At 33.9% G+C, this 18,595-nt stretch overlaps 1 protein-coding gene across 1 annotated transcript in view; it reads right to left on the minus strand.

Moving 5' to 3' along the window:
- The window catches only part of LOC137410072 (uncharacterized), a 35,727-nt gene extending 33,592 nt beyond the window's left edge, over positions 1-2,135 (minus strand). Inside the window, exons 1-2 of the mRNA XM_068095656.1 lie at positions 1,955-2,135; positions 1,657-1,782 (exon numbers count right to left, since the gene is read on the minus strand). Of these exons, the coding sequence (XP_067951757.1) occupies positions 1,657-1,782; positions 1,955-2,135 (307 nt within the window). The remainder of the gene's footprint in view (positions 1-1,656; positions 1,783-1,954) is intronic.
- Positions 2,136-18,595: the final 16,460 nt, after the last annotated feature.

An 18,595-nucleotide genomic window follows, 5' to 3' on the forward strand; every position in this document is an offset into this window, starting at 1 on the left:
TGAAATTGAAAATTTACCTTTATCACTTTTGTCATACAATTGCAATATTCTCTCAATAAGCTAATTAGCTCAATTGGAGCATTTCTAGCATGTTTGGTTGAAATTGGAAATTTACATTTTTCAGCTTTGTCAGACGTTTGTAAAATTCTTACAATAGGCTTATTTGCGCAATTTGAGCATTTCTAGCATGTTTCGTTGAAATTGGAAATTTACATTTTTCAGTTTTGTCAGACGTTTGTAATATTCTCACAATAAGCTAATTAGCTCAATTGGAGCATTTCTAGCATGTTTGGTTTAAATTGGAAATTTACATTTTTCACTTTTGTCAGACAATTGCAATATTCTCTCAATAAGCTAATTAGCTCAATTGGAGCATTTCTAGCATGTTTGGTTGAAATTGGAAATTTACATTTTTCAGTTTTGTCAGACGTTTGTAATATTCTCACAATAAGCTAATTAGCTCAATTGGAGCATTTCTAGCATGTTTGGTTGAAATTGGAAATTTACATTTTTCACTTTTGTCAGACGTTTGTAAAATTCTTACAATAGGCTTATTTGCGCAATTTGAGCATTTCTAGCATGTTTGGTTGAAATTGGAAATTTACATTTTTCAGTTTTGTCAGACGTTTTTAATATTCTCACAATAAGCTAATTAGCTCAATTGGAGCATTTCTAGCATGTTTGGTTGAAATTGAAAATTTACCTTTATCACTTTTGTCAGACAATTGCAATATTCTCTCAATAAGCTAATTAGCTCAATTGGAGCATTTCTAGCATGTTTGGTTGAAATTGGAAATTTACATTTTTCAGTTTTGTCAGACGTTTGTAAAATTCTTACAATAGGCTTATTTGCGCAATTGGAGCATTTCTAGCATGTTTGGTTTAAATTGGAAATTTACATTTTTCACTTTTGTCAGACAATTGCAATATTCTCTCAATAAGCTAATTAGCTCAATTGGAGCATTTCTAGCATGTTTGGTTGAAATTGGAAATTTACATTTTTCAGTTTTGTCAGACGTTTTTAATATTCTCACAATAAGCTAATTAGCTCAATTGGAGCATTTCTAGCATGTTTGGTTGAAATTGAAAATTTACCTTTATCACTTTTGTCAGACAATTGCAATATTCTCTCAATAAGCTAATTAGCTCAATTGGAGCATTTCTAGCATGTTTGGTTGAAATTGGAAATTTACATTTTTCAGTTTTGTCAGACGTTTGTAAAATTCTTACAATAGGCTTATTTGCGCAATTTGAGCATTTCTAGCATGTTTGGTTGAAATTGGAAATTTACATTTTTCAGTTTTGTCAGACGTTTGTAATATTCTCACAATAAGCTAATTAGCTCAATTGGAGCATTTCTAGCATGTTTGGTTTAAATTGGAAATTTACATTTTTCACTTTTGTCAGACAATTGCAATATTCTCTCAATAAGCTAATTAGCTCAATTGGAGCATTTCTAGCATGTTTGGTTGAAATTGGAAATTTACATTTTTCAGTTTTGTCAGACGTTTGTAATATTCTCACAATAAGCTAATTAGCTCAATTGGAGCATTTCTAGCATGTTTGGTTGAAATTGGAAATTTACATTTTTCACTTTTGTCAGACGTTTGTAAAATTCTTACAATAGGCTTTGTTATATAAACGGTGTGTACTCACATGCGGTTGATGTAAAGAAGGAAGCCTCTCCCAATCTCCCCACGCCTTTATACTCCTGTAACCTCTCGTACTTCCTGTAACCTCTCGTACTTCCTGTAACCTCTCGTACTTCCCGTAACCTCGTAACTACCTGTAACTACCATGACCTCGGGCATTAGCGTAGCCCGCGGCCCACCAGCTCGATTATACAACATGCCCTTTTTCTTTTCTTTTTTGTATGGGCCACTAACCTTCCAGAAATACATTGGGACTCATTCATCAACTCACCTTGCTGGTGAAGTTTACCTTACGCTTTAACCCAGGTCTTCCTCCATCGACTCCTCCTGCGTACCATCACTCCCCAGCAACCCGGGGCTGCTGTCGTACCCGGCCGCACTACTCTCCTCACTCTCCTGATCCTCCACTCTCACTGTTGTATAAATCAGTGTACTCTTCTCGCTACTGCCAGCTCCATTGCCAGTCTGCACTGGCTTTTCCATCACTCTGACCTCCGCCGCTACCAATACTTTTACCGTGACCACTGTCACTACCAACACTCCTCCCACCAACATCTCCAACACTACTTCCACCAACCCTGACAAGCCCGGAGTCTTTTGGTTGGGTCAGTAATGACTCCTCAACCTCATCTCCGTCTCTTCCGTCTTTACCTCGCTCTCCCCAATAAGAGGCAGGCTCAACAGGCTTCCTGTGGGAGGTCTCCACCTGGGCCGTAACCGGCTGCACAGGGGATGGCACCACAGAGCTGGGAGTTGGCATAGGCCCAGACCTATCTAGCTCGACCTCACCTGCAACCAGTGCAGGTCTGCTACCAGCAATTCTCCTCTGAACCTCGGCTAACTCCTGCACCACTACCCTGAAAGCCTTGACATTTTCCAACTCCATGACTGCTGCCTCCCGTTTGGCTTTCAGCTTAGCCAATTTCTCCTTCGACTTCCTCCGCACCTCCCTTTCCTCTCTTTCAATCTCTGCTACCTTTTTCTCATGACCTTCTCTGTCTAACATTCCATTGCTGGATACCTCGGCTAAAAAAGAGCAAACCTTTTCCATTACAGACACTGGTTCAGCTACTTTCTCAGCACCTTCCCTTACCTCATCGTGACTCTGTTCTCCATCACACCCCATAGACCCTTGCACATCTTTGGTGCCTTGGGCTGTCCCCTGTTGGCTACCAATTTCCACGTATTCGCTACTCTTCACTCCCTTGGTTTTACAAGTCCACCAATCTTGACCTGTGTGACCTCTCTTAACTTCGCTCTCTCTGTCAGACTTCTTTGTCAGGTTTTGCAACTCGACATCATCTGAAACATAACTTGACCCAGCAATAATGGTTCTTGACGAAAACAGCTTAACCGGCTTAATACTTCTACACTCCTTAACAGCCTCAAACTTACTTTCGCAAACCGCGTTTACAACAGCAAATAATTGAAGCTGCCTTAACTCAGTTATGCCCAAGAAGTTCGTTCTCAATCCTTTCACCACATATACCTCTGTCTCCATATCTCTATATTTACTTTCCAACTGAACGCCTGCTTTACCGACTACTCTTAGCTTACGACCATCTATTCCCGCCAAAACAGTAGATGGCTCCTCTAGCCGTAGGTTCAGCCTTTCGGCCGTCCCCTCGGTTACAGTCGACACCTCTGCCCCAGTATCAAACGTAAATTCAACGTTCTTCCCATTGACCTTCAAAACCTGTACAATTCTCCTTTCTAGTCAACTGTCATCCTCATACTTATCCCTAGAACCAGAGAACCTAACACTTCTGCCCTTACCACTATCTTGGTACCTCTCCTTATACTTCTCCCCCTCAAACCTATCCATACTGTTGTCCCTGTACCTGCCAAATTTGTCTCTAATCTCGCGGGGGCTTCCTCGGCCCCTATACCTCTCCCCACTACTGTCCCTGCTACCATACCGCTCGTAGCTATTATCTCGACTACCTCCTGACCTCCTGCTACTACCCCGCCCGTCATAACCTACTTCTCTCCTATCCCTACAATAACGGGATACATGTCCTCGCTGTCCACAACAAAAACATTTAATGGAGGGACAACTCCTCATCTCATGCCCACTACGTTTACAATTGTAGCATACTCTACCTCCACTGCCATCTCTACTGCTTGCTCTAGATCTAGAGACATGCCTCTCCCTGCTATTGTCTCTATACTTTCTACTGTCACCGTCCTTGTTATACTCCCTGCCTCTTGTCCCATATCTACTAGCACCTTGCTCTTCACTACCATAATACTCTCTACTACTCCTAGGGCTACCCCTAGGGGAAGATCTACCTGCTGAATCATAACTTCTATCTCTATCATTACTCCTGTACTGCACTCGGCTATCAAACTCTGATACCTTTGCTACTTCTCTCTTAACCTCACTCTTTAAATCGGTACTTCTACCCTCACCTCTCAAAAATCTATCAGAGCTGTCGGCCATTTCTCGAGCCCTCAATGCCTCCTGCAATAACGCCCAAGTAAGATTTGCATTCTTCATTAACTCTCTGCTTACTTCTCTATTTCTCAACCCGTTAACCGCCACAATAAGGGCAAACCTTACCCTATCATTATCGTTAGTCACCTCTGCATATCTGCTCAAACTCTCTACCCGTTGTAAAAACTCTCTATCACTTTCCCCAAGTGTCTGCCTAGCCGTAAGGAACTTATGCCCCTTTACGAACATACTCTCTTGTCTACCATAATAACCCTGTAAAACCTCCACTGCCCCTTCATAAGTAGAATTCACGCCATCTACGTTAAACCCTGCACCTCTCAATACTTCTCTACCACTGTGCCCAATAGCTCTCAATAGTGGCACTAACCTAGCTCTACCTCTCATAATAGGGCGCCTATTTTCACCTTCACCTTCGTAACCTCTTCTCTCTACAGCACTCTCTATACATAAATTCATCTCCTCTATGAATCTCTCCCACGATCCATCTCCGTGCTCTCCAAACACCAGCTTCGGAAACCCACTCTCCATCTCTACCCGATACAATATCTCCCTCGCCACGAATACACTCTACCCCTCTCGTATAATTAGTGTAACTCCCACCTCCGAATATGTAATAAATAATTGCACCTCAACACCGCTACTACACCTCACAACACTACCCTAATAAATAATTGCACCTTAACAACACCGCTACTACACCTCACAACACTACCCTACCTCACGTTACCTCACCTACACGCCCGTGAAAGGGTCTATACAACCGTTTAACTTACCCGCAACCAGAAAAATTATCGCTAATGATAACAAAACAAGAAAAAAAAATCAGAGCTTCGTCAACTGCGCCATGTTATATAAACGGTGTGTACTCACATGCGGTTGATGTAAAGAAGGAAGCCTCTCCCAATCTCCCCACGCCTTTATACTCCTGTAACCTCTCGTACTTCCTGTAACCTCTCGTACTTCCTGTAACCTCTCGTACTTCCCGTAACCTCGTAACTACCTGTAACTACCATGACCTCGGGCATTAGCGTAGCCCGCGGCCCACCAGCTCGATTATACAACAGGCTTATTTGCGCAATTTGAGCATTTCTAGCATGTTTGGTTGAAATTGGAAATTTACATTTTTCAGTTTTGTCAGACGTTTTTAATATTCTCACAATAAGCTAATTAGCTCAATTGGAGCATTTCTAGCATGTTTGGTTGAAATTGGAAATTTACATTTTTCACTTTTGTCAGACAATTGCAATATTCTCACAATAAGCTAATTAGCTCAATTGGAGCATTTCTAGCATGTTTGGTTGAAATTGGAAATTTACATTTTTCAGTTTTGTCAGACGTTTGTAATATTCTCACAATAAGCTAATTAGCTCAATTGGAGCATTTCTAGCATGTTTGGTTTAAATTGGAAATTTACATTTTTCACCTTTGTCAGGCAATTGCAATATTCTCTCAATAAGCTAATTAGCTCAATTGGAGCATTTCTAGCATGATTGGTTGAAATTGGAAATTTACATTTTTCAGTTTTGTCAGACGTTTGTAAAATTCTTACAATAGGCTTATTTGCGCAATTTGAGCATTTCTAGCATGTTTGGTTGAAATTGGAAATTTACATTTTTCAGTTTTGTCAGACGTTTGTAATATTCTCACAATAAGCTAATTAGCTCAATTGGAGCATTTCTAGCATGTTTGGTTGAAATTGGGAATTTACATTTTTCACTTTTGTCAGACAATTGCAATATTCTCACAATAAGCTAATTAGCTCAATTGGAGCATTTCTAGCATGTTTGGTTGAAATTGGAAATTTACATTTTTCACTTTTGTCAGACGTTTGTAAAATTCTTACAATAGGCTTATTTGCGCAATTTGAGCATTTCTAGCATGTTTGGTTGAAATTGGAAATTTACATTTTTCAGTTTTGTCAGACGTTTGTAATATTCTCACAATAAGCTAATTAGCTCAATTGGAGCATTTCTAGCATGTTTGGTTGAAATTGGAAATTTACATTTTTCACTTTTGTCAGACAATTGCAATATTCTCACAATAAGCTAATTAGCTCAATTGGAGCATTTCTAGCATGTTTGGTTGAAATTGGAAATTTACATTTTTCAGTTTTGTCAGACGTTTGTAATATTCTCACAATAAGCTAATTAGCTCAATTGGAGCATTTCTAGCATGTTTGGTTTAAATTGGAAATTTACATTTTTCACCTTTGTCAGACAATTGCAATATTCTCTCAATAAGCTAATTAGCTCAATTGGAGCATTTCTAGCATGTTTGGTTGAAATTGGAAATTTACATTTTTCACTTTTGTCAGACAATTGCAATATTCTCACAATAAGCTAATTAGCTCAATTGGAGCATTTCTAGCATGTTTGGTTGAAATTGGAAATTTACATTTTTCAGTTTTGTCAGACGTTTGTAAAAATCTTACAATAGGCTTATTTGCGCAATTTGAGCATTTCTAGCATGTTTGGTTGAAATTGGAAATTTACATTTTTCAGTTTTGTCAGACGTTTGTAATATTCTCACAATAAGCTAATTAGCTCAATTGGAGCATTTCTAGCATGTTTGGTTTAAATTGGAAATTTACATTTTTCACCTTTGTCAGACAATTGCAATATTCTCTCAATAAGCTAATTAGCTCAATTGGAGCATTTCTAGCATGTTTGGTTGAAATTGGAAATTTACATTTTTCACTTTTGTCAGACAATTGCAATATTCTCACAATAAGCTAATTAGCTCAATTGGAGCATTTCTAGCATGTTTGGTTGAAATTGGAAATTTACATTTTTCAGTTTTGTCAGACGTTTGTAAAATTCTTACAATAGGCTTATTTGCGCAATTTGAGCATTTCTAGCATGTTTGGTTGAAATTGGAAATTTACATTTTTCAGTTTTGTCAGACGTTTGTAATATTCTCACAATAAGCTAATTAGCTCAATTGGAGCATTTCTAGCATGTTTGGTTTAAATTGGAAATTTACATTTTTCACTTTTGTCAGACAATTGCAATATTCTCTCAATAAGCTAATTAGCTCAATTGGAGCATTTCTAGCATGTTTGGTTGAAATTGGAAATTTACATTTTTCAGTTTTGTCAGACGTTTGTAATATTCTCACAATAAGCTAATTAGCTCAATTGGAGCATTTCTAGCATGTTTGGTTGAAATTGGAAATTTACATTTTTCACTTTTGTCAGACGTTTGTAAAATTCTTACAATAGGCTTATTTGCGCAATTTGAGCATTTCTAGCATGTTTGGTTGAAATTGGAAATTTACATTTTTCAGTTTTGTCAGACGTTTGTAATATTCTCACAATAAGCTAATTAGCTCAATTGGAGCATTTCTAGCATGTTTGGTTGAAATTGGAAATTTACATTTTTCACTTTTGTCAGACGTTTGTAAAATTCTTACAATAGGCTTATTTGCGCAATTTGAGCATTTCTAGCATGTTTGGTTGAAATTGGAAATTTACATTTTTCAGTTTTGTCAGACGTTTGTAATATTCTCACAATAAGCTAATTAGCTCAATTGGAGCATTTCTAGCATGTTTGGTTGAAATTGGAAATTTACATTTTTCACTTTTGTCAGACAATTGCAATATTCTCACAATAAGCTAATTAGCTCAATTGGAGCTAATTGAGCTAATTTCTAGCATGTTTGGTTGAAATTGGAAATTTACATTTTTCAGTTTTGTCAGACGTTTGTAATATTCTCACAATAAGCTAATTAGCTCAATTGGAGCATTTCTAGCATGTTTGGTTGAAATTGGAAATTTACATTTTTCACTTTTGTCAGACAATTGCAATATTCTCACAATAAGCTAATTAGCTCAATTGGAGCATTTCTAGCATGTTTGGTTGAAATTGGAAATTTACATTTTTCAGTTTTGTCAGACGTTTGTAATATTCTCACAATAAGCTAATTAGCTCAATTGGAGCATTTCTAGCATGTTTGGTTTAAATTGGAAATTTACATTTTTCACCTTTGTCAGACAATTGCAATATTCTCTCAATAAGCTAATTAGCTCAATTGGAGCATTTCTAGCATGTTTGGTTGAAATTGGAAATTTACATTTTTCACTTTTGTCAGACAATTGCAATATTCTCACAATAAGCTAATTAACTCAATTGGAGCATTTCTAGCATGTTTGGTTGAAATTGGAAATTTACATTTTTCAGTTTTGTCAGACGTTTGTAAAAATCTTACAATAGGCTTATTTGCGCAATTTGAGCATTTCTAGCATGTTTGGTTGAAATTGGAAATTTACATTTTTCACTTTTGTCAGACGTTTGTAATATTCTCACAATAAGCTAATTAGCTCAATTGGAGCATTTCTAGCATGTTTGGTTGAAATTGGAAATTTACATTTTTCACTTTTGTCAGACAATTGCAATATTCTCACAATAAGCTAATTAGCTCAATTGGAGCATTTCTAGCATGTTTGGTTGAAATTGGAAATTTACATTTTTCAGTTTTGTCAGACGTTTGTAATATTCTCACAATAAGCTAATTAGCTCAATTGGAGCATTTCTAGCATGTTTGGTTGAAATTGGAAATTTACATTTTTCAGTTTTGTCAGACGTTTGTAATATTCTCACAATAAGCTAATTAGCTCAATTGGAGCATTTCTATCATGTTTGGTTGAAATTGAAAATTTACCTTTATCACTTTTGTCAGACAATTGCAATATTCTCTCAATAAGCTAATTAGCTCAATTGGAGCATTTCTAGCATGTTTGGTTGAAATTGGAAATTTACATTTTTCAGTTTTGTCAGACGTTTGTAAAATTCTTACAATAGGCTTATTTGCGCAATTTGAGCATTTCTAGCAGGTTTGGTTGAAATTGGAAATTTAAATTTTTCAGTTTTGTCAGACGTTTGTAATATTCTCACAATAAGCTAATTAGCTCAATTGGAGCATTTCTAGCATGTTTGGTTGAAATTGGAAATTTACATTTTTCAGTTTTGTCAGACGTTTGTAAAATTCTTACAGTAAGCTTATTTCCGCATTTGGAGCATTTCTAGCATGTTTGGTTGAAATTGGAAATTTACATTTTTCAGTTTTGTCAGACGTTTGTAATATTCTCACAATAAGCTAATTAGCTCAATTGGAGCATTTCTAGCATGTTTGGTTGAAATTGGAAATTTACATTTTTCACTTTTGTCAGACGTTTGTAAAAGTCTTACAGTAGGCTTATTTGCGCAATTTGAGCATTTCTAACATGTTTGGTTGAAATTGGAAATTTACATTTTTCACTTTTGTCAGACAATTGCAATATTCTCTCAATAAGCTAATTAGCTCAATTGGAGCATTTCTAGCATGTTTGGTTGAAATTGGAAATTTACATTTTTCACTTTTGTCAGACGTTTGTAAATTTCTTACAGTAGGCTTATTTGCGCAATTTGAGCATTTCTAGCATGTTTGGTTGAAATTGGAAATTTACATTTTTCAGTTTTGTCAGACGTTTGTAATATTCTCACAATAAGCTAATTAGCTCAATTGGAGCATTTCTAGCATGTTTGGTTGAAATTGGAAATTTACATTTTTCACTTTTGTCAGACAATTGCAATATTTTCACAATAAGCTAATTAGCTCAATTGGAGCATTTCTAGCATGTTTGGTTGAAATTGGAAATTTACATTTTTCACTTTTGTCAGACAATTGCAATATTCTCACAATAAGCTAATTAGCTCAATTGGAGCATTTCTAGCATGTTTGGTTGAAATTGGAAAATTACATGTTTCAGTTTTGTCAGACGTTTGTAATATTCTCACAATAAGCTAATTAGCTCAATTGGAGCATTTCTAGCATGTTTGGTTGAAATTGGAAATTTACATTTTTCAGTTTTGTCAGACGTTTGTAAAATTCTTACAATAGGCTTATTTGCGCAATTTGAGCATTTCTAGCATGTTTGGTTGAAATTGGAAATTTACATTTTTCACTTTTGTCAGACGTTTGTAATATTCTCACAATAAGCTAATTAGCTCAATTGGAGCATTTCTAGCATGTTTGGTTGAAATTGGAAATTTACATTTTTCAGTTTTGTCAGACGTTTGTAATATTCTCACAATAAGCTAATTAGCTCAATTGGAGCATTTCTAGCATGTTTGGTTGAAATTGAAAATTTACCTTTATCACTTTTGTCAGACAATTGCAATATTCTCTCAATAAGCTAATTAGCTCAATTGGAGCATTTCTAGCATGTTTGGTTGAAATTGGAAATTTACATTTTTCAGTTTTGTCAGACGTTTGTAAAATTCTTACAATAGGCTTATTTGCGCAATTTGAGCATTTCTAGCATGTTTGGTTGAAATTGGAAATTTACATTTTTCAGTTTTGTCAGACGTTTGTAATATTCTCACAATAAGCTAATTAGCTCAATTGGAGCATTTCTAGCATGTTTGGTTTAAATTGGAAATTTACATTTTTCACTTTTGTCAGACAATTGCAATATTCTCTCAATAAGCTAATTAGCTATATTGGAGCATTTCTAGCATGTTTGGTTGAAATTGGAAATTTACATTTTTCAGTTTTGTCAGACGTTTTTAATATTCTCACAGTAAGCTAATTAGCTCAATTGGAGCATTTCTAGCATGTTTGGTTGAAATTGGAAATTTACATTTTTCACTTTTGTCAGACGTTTGTAAAATTCTTACAATAGGCTTATTTGCGCAATTTGAGCATTTCTAGCATGTTTGGTTGAAATTGGAAATTTACATTTTTCAGTTTTGTCAGACGTTTTTAATATTCTCACAGTAAGCTAATTAGCTCAATTGGAGCATATCTAGCATGTTTGGTTGAAATTGGAAATTTACATTTTTCACTTTTGTCAGACAATTGCAATATTCTCACAATAAGCTAATTAGCTCAATTGGAGCATTTCTAGCATGTTTGGTTGAAATTGGAAATTTACATTTTTCAGTTTTGTCAGACGTTTGTAATATTCTCACAATAAGCTAATTAGCTCAATTGGAGCATTTCTAGCATGTTTGGTTTAAATTGGAAATTTACATTTTTCACCTTTGTCAGGCAATTGCAATATTCTCTCAATAAGCTAATTAGCTCAATTGGAGCATTTCTAGCATGTTTGGTTGAAATTGGAAATTTACATTTTTCAGTTTTGTCAGACGTTTGTAATATTCTCACAAGAAGCTAATTAGCTCAATTGGAGCATTTCTAGCATGTTTGGTTTAAATTGGAAATTTACATTTTTCACCTTTGTCAGGCAATTGCAATATTCTCTCAATAAGCTAATTAGCTCAATTGGAGCATTTCTAGCATGTTTGGTTGAAATTGGAAATTTACATTTTTCAGTTTTGTCAGACGTTTGTAATATTCTCACAAGAAGCTAATTAGCTCAATTGGAGCATTTCTAGCATGTTTGGTTGAAATTGGAAATTTACATTTTTCACTTTTGTCAGACGTTTGTAAAATTCTTACAATAGGCTTATTTGCGCAATTTGAGCATTTCTAGCATGTTTGGTTGAAATTGGAAATTTACATTTTTCAGTTTTGTCAGACGTTTGTAATATTCTCACAATAAGCTAATTAGCTCAATTGGAGCATTTCTAGCATGTTTGGTTGAAATTGGAAATTTACATTTTTCACTTTTGTCAGACAATTTCAATATTCTCACAATAAGCTAATTAGCTCAATTGGAGCATTTCTAGCATGTTTGGTTGAAATTGGAAATTTACATTTTTCAGTTTTGTCAGACGTTTGTAATATTCTCACAATAAGCTAATTAGCTCAATTGGAGCATTTCTAGCATGTTTGGTTTAAATTGGAAATTTACATTTTTCACCTTTGTCAGACAATTGCAATATTCTCTCAATAAGCTAATTAGCTCAATTGGAGCATTTCTAGCATGTTTGGTTGAAATTGGAAATTTACATTTTTCACTTTTGTCAGACAATTGCAATATTCTCACAATAAGCTAATTAGCTCAATTGGAGCATTTCTAGCATGTTTGGTTGAAATTGGAAATTTACATTTTTCAGTTTTGTCAGACAATTGCAATATTCTCACAATAAGCTAATTAGCTCAATTGGAGCATTTCTAGCATGTTTGGTTGAAATTGGAAATTTACATTTTTCAGTTTTGTCAGACGTTTGTAAAATTCTTACAATAGGCTTATTTGCGCAATTTGAGCATTTCTAGCATGTTTGGTTGAAATTGGAAATTTACATTTTTCAGTTTTGTCAGACGTTTGTAAAATTCTTACAATAGGCTTATTTGCGCAATTTGAGCATTTCTAGCATGTTTGGTTGAAATTGGAAATTTACATTTTTCAGTTTTGTCAGACGTTTGTAATATTCTCACAATAAGCTAATTAGCTCAATTGGAGCATTTCTAGCATGTTTGGTTGAAATTGGAAATTTACATTTTTCACTTTTGTCAGACAATTGCAATATTCTCTCAATAAGCTAATTAGCTCAATTGGAGCATTTCTAGCATGTTTGGTTGAAATTGGAAATTTACATTTTTCAGTTTTGTCAGACGTTTGTAAAATTCTTACAATAGGCTTATTTGCGCAATTTGAGCATTTCTAGCATGTTTGGTTGAAATTGGAAATTTACATTTTTCACTTTTGTCAGACGTTTGTAATATTCTCACAATAAGCTAATTAGCTCAATTGGAGCATTTCTAGCATGTTTGGTTGAAACTGGAAATTTACATTTTTCAGTTTGCTCAGACGTTTGTAATATTCTCACAATAAGCTAATTAGCTCAATTGGAGCATTTCTAGCATGTTTGGTTGAAATTGAAAATTTACCTTTATCACTTTTGTCAGACAATTGCAATATTCTCTCAATAAGCTAATTAGCTCAATTGGAGCATTTCTAGCATGTTTGGTTGAAATTGGAAATTTACATTTTTCACTTTTGTCAGACGTTTGTAAAATTCTTACAATAGGCTTATTTGCGCAATTTGAGCATTTCTAGCAGGTTTGGTTGAAATTGGAAATTTACATTTTTCAGTTTTGTCAGACGTTTGTAATATTCTCACAATAAGCTAATTAGCTCAATTGGAGCATTTCTAGCATGTTTGGTTGAAATTGGAAATTTACATTTTTCAGTTTTGTCAGACGTTTGTAAAATTCTTACAGTAAGCTTATTTCCGCATTTGGAGCATTTCTAGCATGTTTGGTTGAAATTGGAAATTTACATTTTTCAGTTTTGTCAGACGTTTGTAATATTCTCACAATAAGCTAATTAGCTCAATTGGAGCATTTCTAGCATGTTTGGTTGAAATTGGAAATTTACATTTTTCACTTTTGTCAGACGTTTGTAAAAGTCTTACAGTAGGCTTATTTGCGCAATTTGAGCATTTCTAGCATGTTTGGTTGAAATTGGAAATTTACATTTTTCACTTTTGTCAGACAATTGCAATATTCTCTCAATAAGCTAATTAGCTCAATTGGAGCATTTCTAGCATGTTTGGTTGAAATTGGAAATTTACATTTTTCACTTTTGTCAGACGTTTGTAAAATTCTTACAGTAGGCTTATTTGCGCAATTTGAGCATTTCTAGCATGTTTGGTTGAAATTGGAAATTTACATTTTTCAGTTTTGTCAGACGTTTGTAATATTCTCACAATAAGCTAATTAGCTCAATTGGAGCATTTCTAGCATGTTTGGTTGAAATTGGAAATTTACATTTTTCACTTTTGTCAGACAATTGCAATATTCTCACAATAAGCTAATTAGCTCAATTGGAGCATTTCTAGCATGTTTGGTTGAAATTGGAAATTTACATTTTTCACTTTTGTCAGACAATTGCAATATTCTCACAATAAGCTAATTAGCTCAATTGGAGCATTTCTAGCATGTTTGGTTGAAATTGGAAAATTACATGTTTCAGTTTTGTCAGACGTTTGTAATATTCTCACAATAAGCTAATTAGCTCAATTGGAGCATTTCTAGCATGTTTGGTTGAAATTGGAAATTTACATTTTTCAGTTTTGTCAGACGTTTGTAAAATTCTTACAATAGGCTTATTTGCGCAATTTGAGCATTTCTAGCATGTTTGGTTGAAATTGGAAATTTACATTTTTCACTTTTGTCAGACGTTTGTAATATTCTCACAATAAGCTAATTAGCTCAATTGGAGCATTTCTAGCATGTTTGGTTGAAATTGGAAATTTACATTTTTCACTTTGGTCAGACGTTTGTAATATTCTCACAATAAGCTAATTAGCTCAATTGGAGCATTTCTAGCATGTTTGGTTGAAATTGAAAATTTACCTTTATCACTTTTGTCAGACAATTGCAATATTCTCTCAATAAGCTAATTAGCTCAATTGGAGCATTTCTAGCATGTTTGGTTGAAATTGGAAATTTACATTTTTCAGTTTTGTCAGACGTTTGTAATATTCTCACAATAAGCTAATTAGCTCAATTGGAGCATTTCTAGCATGTTTGGTTTAAATTGGAAATTTACATTTTTCACCTTTGTCAGGCAATTGCAATATTCTCTCAATAAGCTAATTAGCTCAATTGGAGCATTTCTAGCATGTTTGGTTGAAATTGGAAATTTACATTTTTCAGTTTTGTCAGACGTTTGTAAAATTCTTACAATAGGCTTATTTGCGCAATTTGAGCATTTCTAGCATGTTTGGTTGAAATTGGAAATTTACATTTTTCAGTTTTGTCAGACGTTTGTAATATTCTCACAAGAAGCTAATTAGCTCAATTGGAGCATTTCTAGCATGTTTGGTTGAAATTGGAAATTTACATTTTTCACTTTTGTCAGACAATTGCAATATTCTCACAATAAGCTAATTAGCTCAATTGGAGCATTTCTAGCATGTTTGGTTGAAATTGGAAATTTACATTTTTCACTTTTGTCAGACGTTTGTAAAATTCTTACAATAGGCTTATTTGCGCAATTTGAGCATTTCTAGCATGTTTGGTTGAAATTGGAAATTTACATTTTTCAGTTTTGTCAGACGTTTGTAATATTCTCACAATAAGCTAATTAGCTCAATTGGAGCATTTCTAGCATGTTTGGTTGAAATTGGAAATTTACATTTTTCACTTTTGTCAGACAATTGCAATATTTTCACAATAAGCTAATTAGCTCAATTGGAGCATTTCTAGCATGTTTGGTTGAAATTGGAAATTTACATTTTTCACTTTTGTCAGACAATTGCAATATTCTCACAATAAGCTAATTAGCTCAATTGGAGCATTTCTAGCATGTTTGGTTGAAATTGGAAAATTACATGTTTCAGTTTTGTCAGACGTTTGTAATATTCTCACAATAAGCTAATTAGCTCAATTGGAGCATTTCTAGCATGTTTGGTTGAAATTGGAAATTTACATTTTTCAGTTTTGTCAGACGTTTGTAAAATTCTTACAATAGGCTTATTTGCGCAATTTGAGCATTTCTAGCATGTTTGGTTGAAATTGGAAATTTACATTTTTCACTTTTGTCAGACGTTTGTAATATTCTCACAATAAGCTAATTAGCTCAATTGGAGCATTTCTAGCATGTTTGGTTGAAATTGGAAATTTACATTTTTCAGTTTTGTCAGACGTTTGTAATATTCTCACAATAAGCTAATTAGCTCAATTGGAGCATTTCTAGCATGTTTGGTTGAAATTGGAAATTTACATTTTTCAGTTTTGTCAGACGTTTGTAATATTCTCACAATAAGCTAATTAGCTCAATTGGAGCATTTCTAGCATGTTTGGTTTAAATTGGAAATTTACATTTTTCACCTTTGTCAGACAATTGCAATATTCTCTCAATAAGCTAATTAGCTCAATTGGAGCATTTCTAGCATGTTTGGTTGAAATTGGAAATTTACATTTTTCACTTTTGTCAGACAATTGCAATATTCTCACAATAAGCTAATTAGCTCAATTGGAGCATTTCTAGCATGTTTGGTTGAAATTGGAAATTTACATTTTTCAGTTTTGTCAGACAATTGCAATATTCTCACAATAAGCTAATTAGCTCAATTGGAGCATTTCTAGCATGTTTGGTTGAAATTGGAAATTTACATTTTTCAGTTTTGTCAGACGTTTGTAAAATTCTTACAATAGGCTTATTTGCGCAATTTGAGCATTTCTAGCATGTTTGGTTGAAATTGGAAATTTACATTTTTCAGTTTTGTCAGACGTTTGTAAAATTCTTACAATAGGCTTATTTGCGCAATTTGAGCATTTCTAGCATGTTTGGTTGAAATTGGAAATTTACATTTTTCAGTTTTGTCAGACGTTTGTAATATTCTCACAATAAGCTAATTAGCTCAATTGGAGCATTTCTAGCATGTTTGGTTGAAATTGGAAATTTACATTTTTCACTTTTGTCAGACAATTGCAATATTCTCTCAATAAGCTAATTAGCTCAATTGGAGCATTTCTAGCATGTTTGGTTGAAATTGGAAATTTACATTTTTCAGTTTTGTCAGACGTTTGTAAAATTCTTACAATAGGCTTATTTGCGCAATTTGAGCATTTCTAGCATGTTTGGTTGAAATTGGAAATTTACATTTTTCACTTTTGTCAGACGTTTGTAATATTCTCACAATAAGCTAATTAGCTCAATTGGAGCATTTCTAGCATGTTTGGTTGAAACTGGAAATTTACATTTTTCAGTTTGCTCAGACGTTTGTAATATTCTCACAATAAGCTAATTAGCTCAATTGGAGCATTTCTAGCATGTTTGGTTGAAATTGAAAATTTACCTTTATCACTTTTGTCAGACAATTGCAATATTCTCTCAATAAGCTAATTAGCTCAATTGGAGCATTTCTAGCATGTTTGGTTGAAATTGGAAATTTACATTTTTCACTTTTGTCAGACGTTTGTAAAATTCTTACAATAGGCTTATTTGCGCAATTTGAGCATTTCTAGCAGGTTTGGTTGAAATTGGAAATTTACATTTTTCAGTTTTGTCAGACGTTTGTAATATTCTCACAATAAGCTAATTAGCTCAATTGGAGCATTTCTAGCATGTTTGGTTGAAATTGGAAATTTACATTTTTCAGTTTTGTCAGACGTTTGTAAAATTCTTACAGTAAGCTTATTTCCGCATTTGGAGCATTTCTAGCATGTTTGGTTGAAATTGGAAATTTACATTTTTCAGTTTTGTCAGACGTTTGTAATATTCTCACAATAAGCTAATTAGCTCAATTGGAGCATTTCTAGCATGTTTGGTTGAAATTGGAAATTTACATTTTTCACTTTTGTCAGACGTTTGTAAAAGTCTTACAGTAGGCTTATTTGCGCAATTTGAGCATTTCTAGCATGTTTGGTTGAAATTGGAAATTTACATTTTTCACTTTTGTCAGACAATTGCAATATTCTCTCAATAAGCTAATTAGCTCAATTGGAGCATTTCTAGCATGTTTGGTTGAAATTGGAAATTTACATTTTTCACTTTTGTCAGACGTTTGTAAAATTCTTACAGTAGGCTTATTTGCGCAATTTGAGCATTTCTAGCATGTTTGGTTGAAATTGGAAATTTACATTTTTCAGTTTTGTCAGACGTTTGTAATATTCTCACAATAAGCTAATTAGCTCAATTGGAGCATTTCTAGCATGTTTGGTTGAAATTGGAAATTTACATTTTTCACTTTTGTCAGACAATTGCAATATTCTCACAATAAGCTAATTAGCTCAATTGGAGCATTTCTAGCATGTTTGGTTGAAATTGGAAATTTACATTTTTCACTTTTGTCAGACAATTGCAATATTCTCACAATAAGCTAATTAGCTCAATTGGAGCATTTCTAGCATGTTTGGTTGAAATTGGAAAATTACATGTTTCAGTTTTGTCAGACGTTTGTAATATTCTCACAATAAGCTAATTAGCTCAATTGGAGCATTTCTAGCATGTTTGGTTGAAATTGGAAATTTACATTTTTCAGTTTTGTCAGACGTTTGTAAAATTCTTACAATAGGCTTATTTGCGCAATTTGAGCATTTCTAGCATGTTTGGTTGAAATTGGAAATTTACATTTTTCACTTTTGTCAGACGTTTGTAATATTCTCACAATAAGCTAATTAGCTCAATTGGAGCATTTCTAGCATGTTTGGTTGAAATTGGAAATTTACATTTTTCACTTTGGTCAGACGTTTGTAATATTCTCACAATAAGCTAATTAGCTCAATTGGAGCATTTCTAGCATGTTTGGTTGAAATTGAAAATTTACCTTTATCACTTTTGTCAGACAATTGCAATATTCTCTCAATAAGCTAATTAGCTCAATTGGAGCATTTCTAGCATGTTTGGTTGAAATTGGAAATTTACATTTTTCAGTTTTGTCAGACGTTTGTAAAATTCTTACAATAGGCTTATTTGCGCAATTTGAGCATTTCTAGCATGTTTGGTTGAAATTGGAAATTTACATTTTTCAGTTTTGTCAGACGTTTGTAATATTCTCACAATAAGCTAATTAGCTCAATTGGAGCATTTCTAGCATGTTTGGTTTAAATTGGAAATTTACATTTTTCACTTTTGTCAGACAATTGC

This window comes from Watersipora subatra, unplaced genomic scaffold (assembly GCF_963576615.1).
Source record: "Watersipora subatra unplaced genomic scaffold, tzWatSuba1.1 SCAFFOLD_55, whole genome shotgun sequence".
Lineage (NCBI taxonomy): Eukaryota > Metazoa > Bryozoa > Gymnolaemata > Cheilostomatida > Watersiporidae > Watersipora > Watersipora subatra.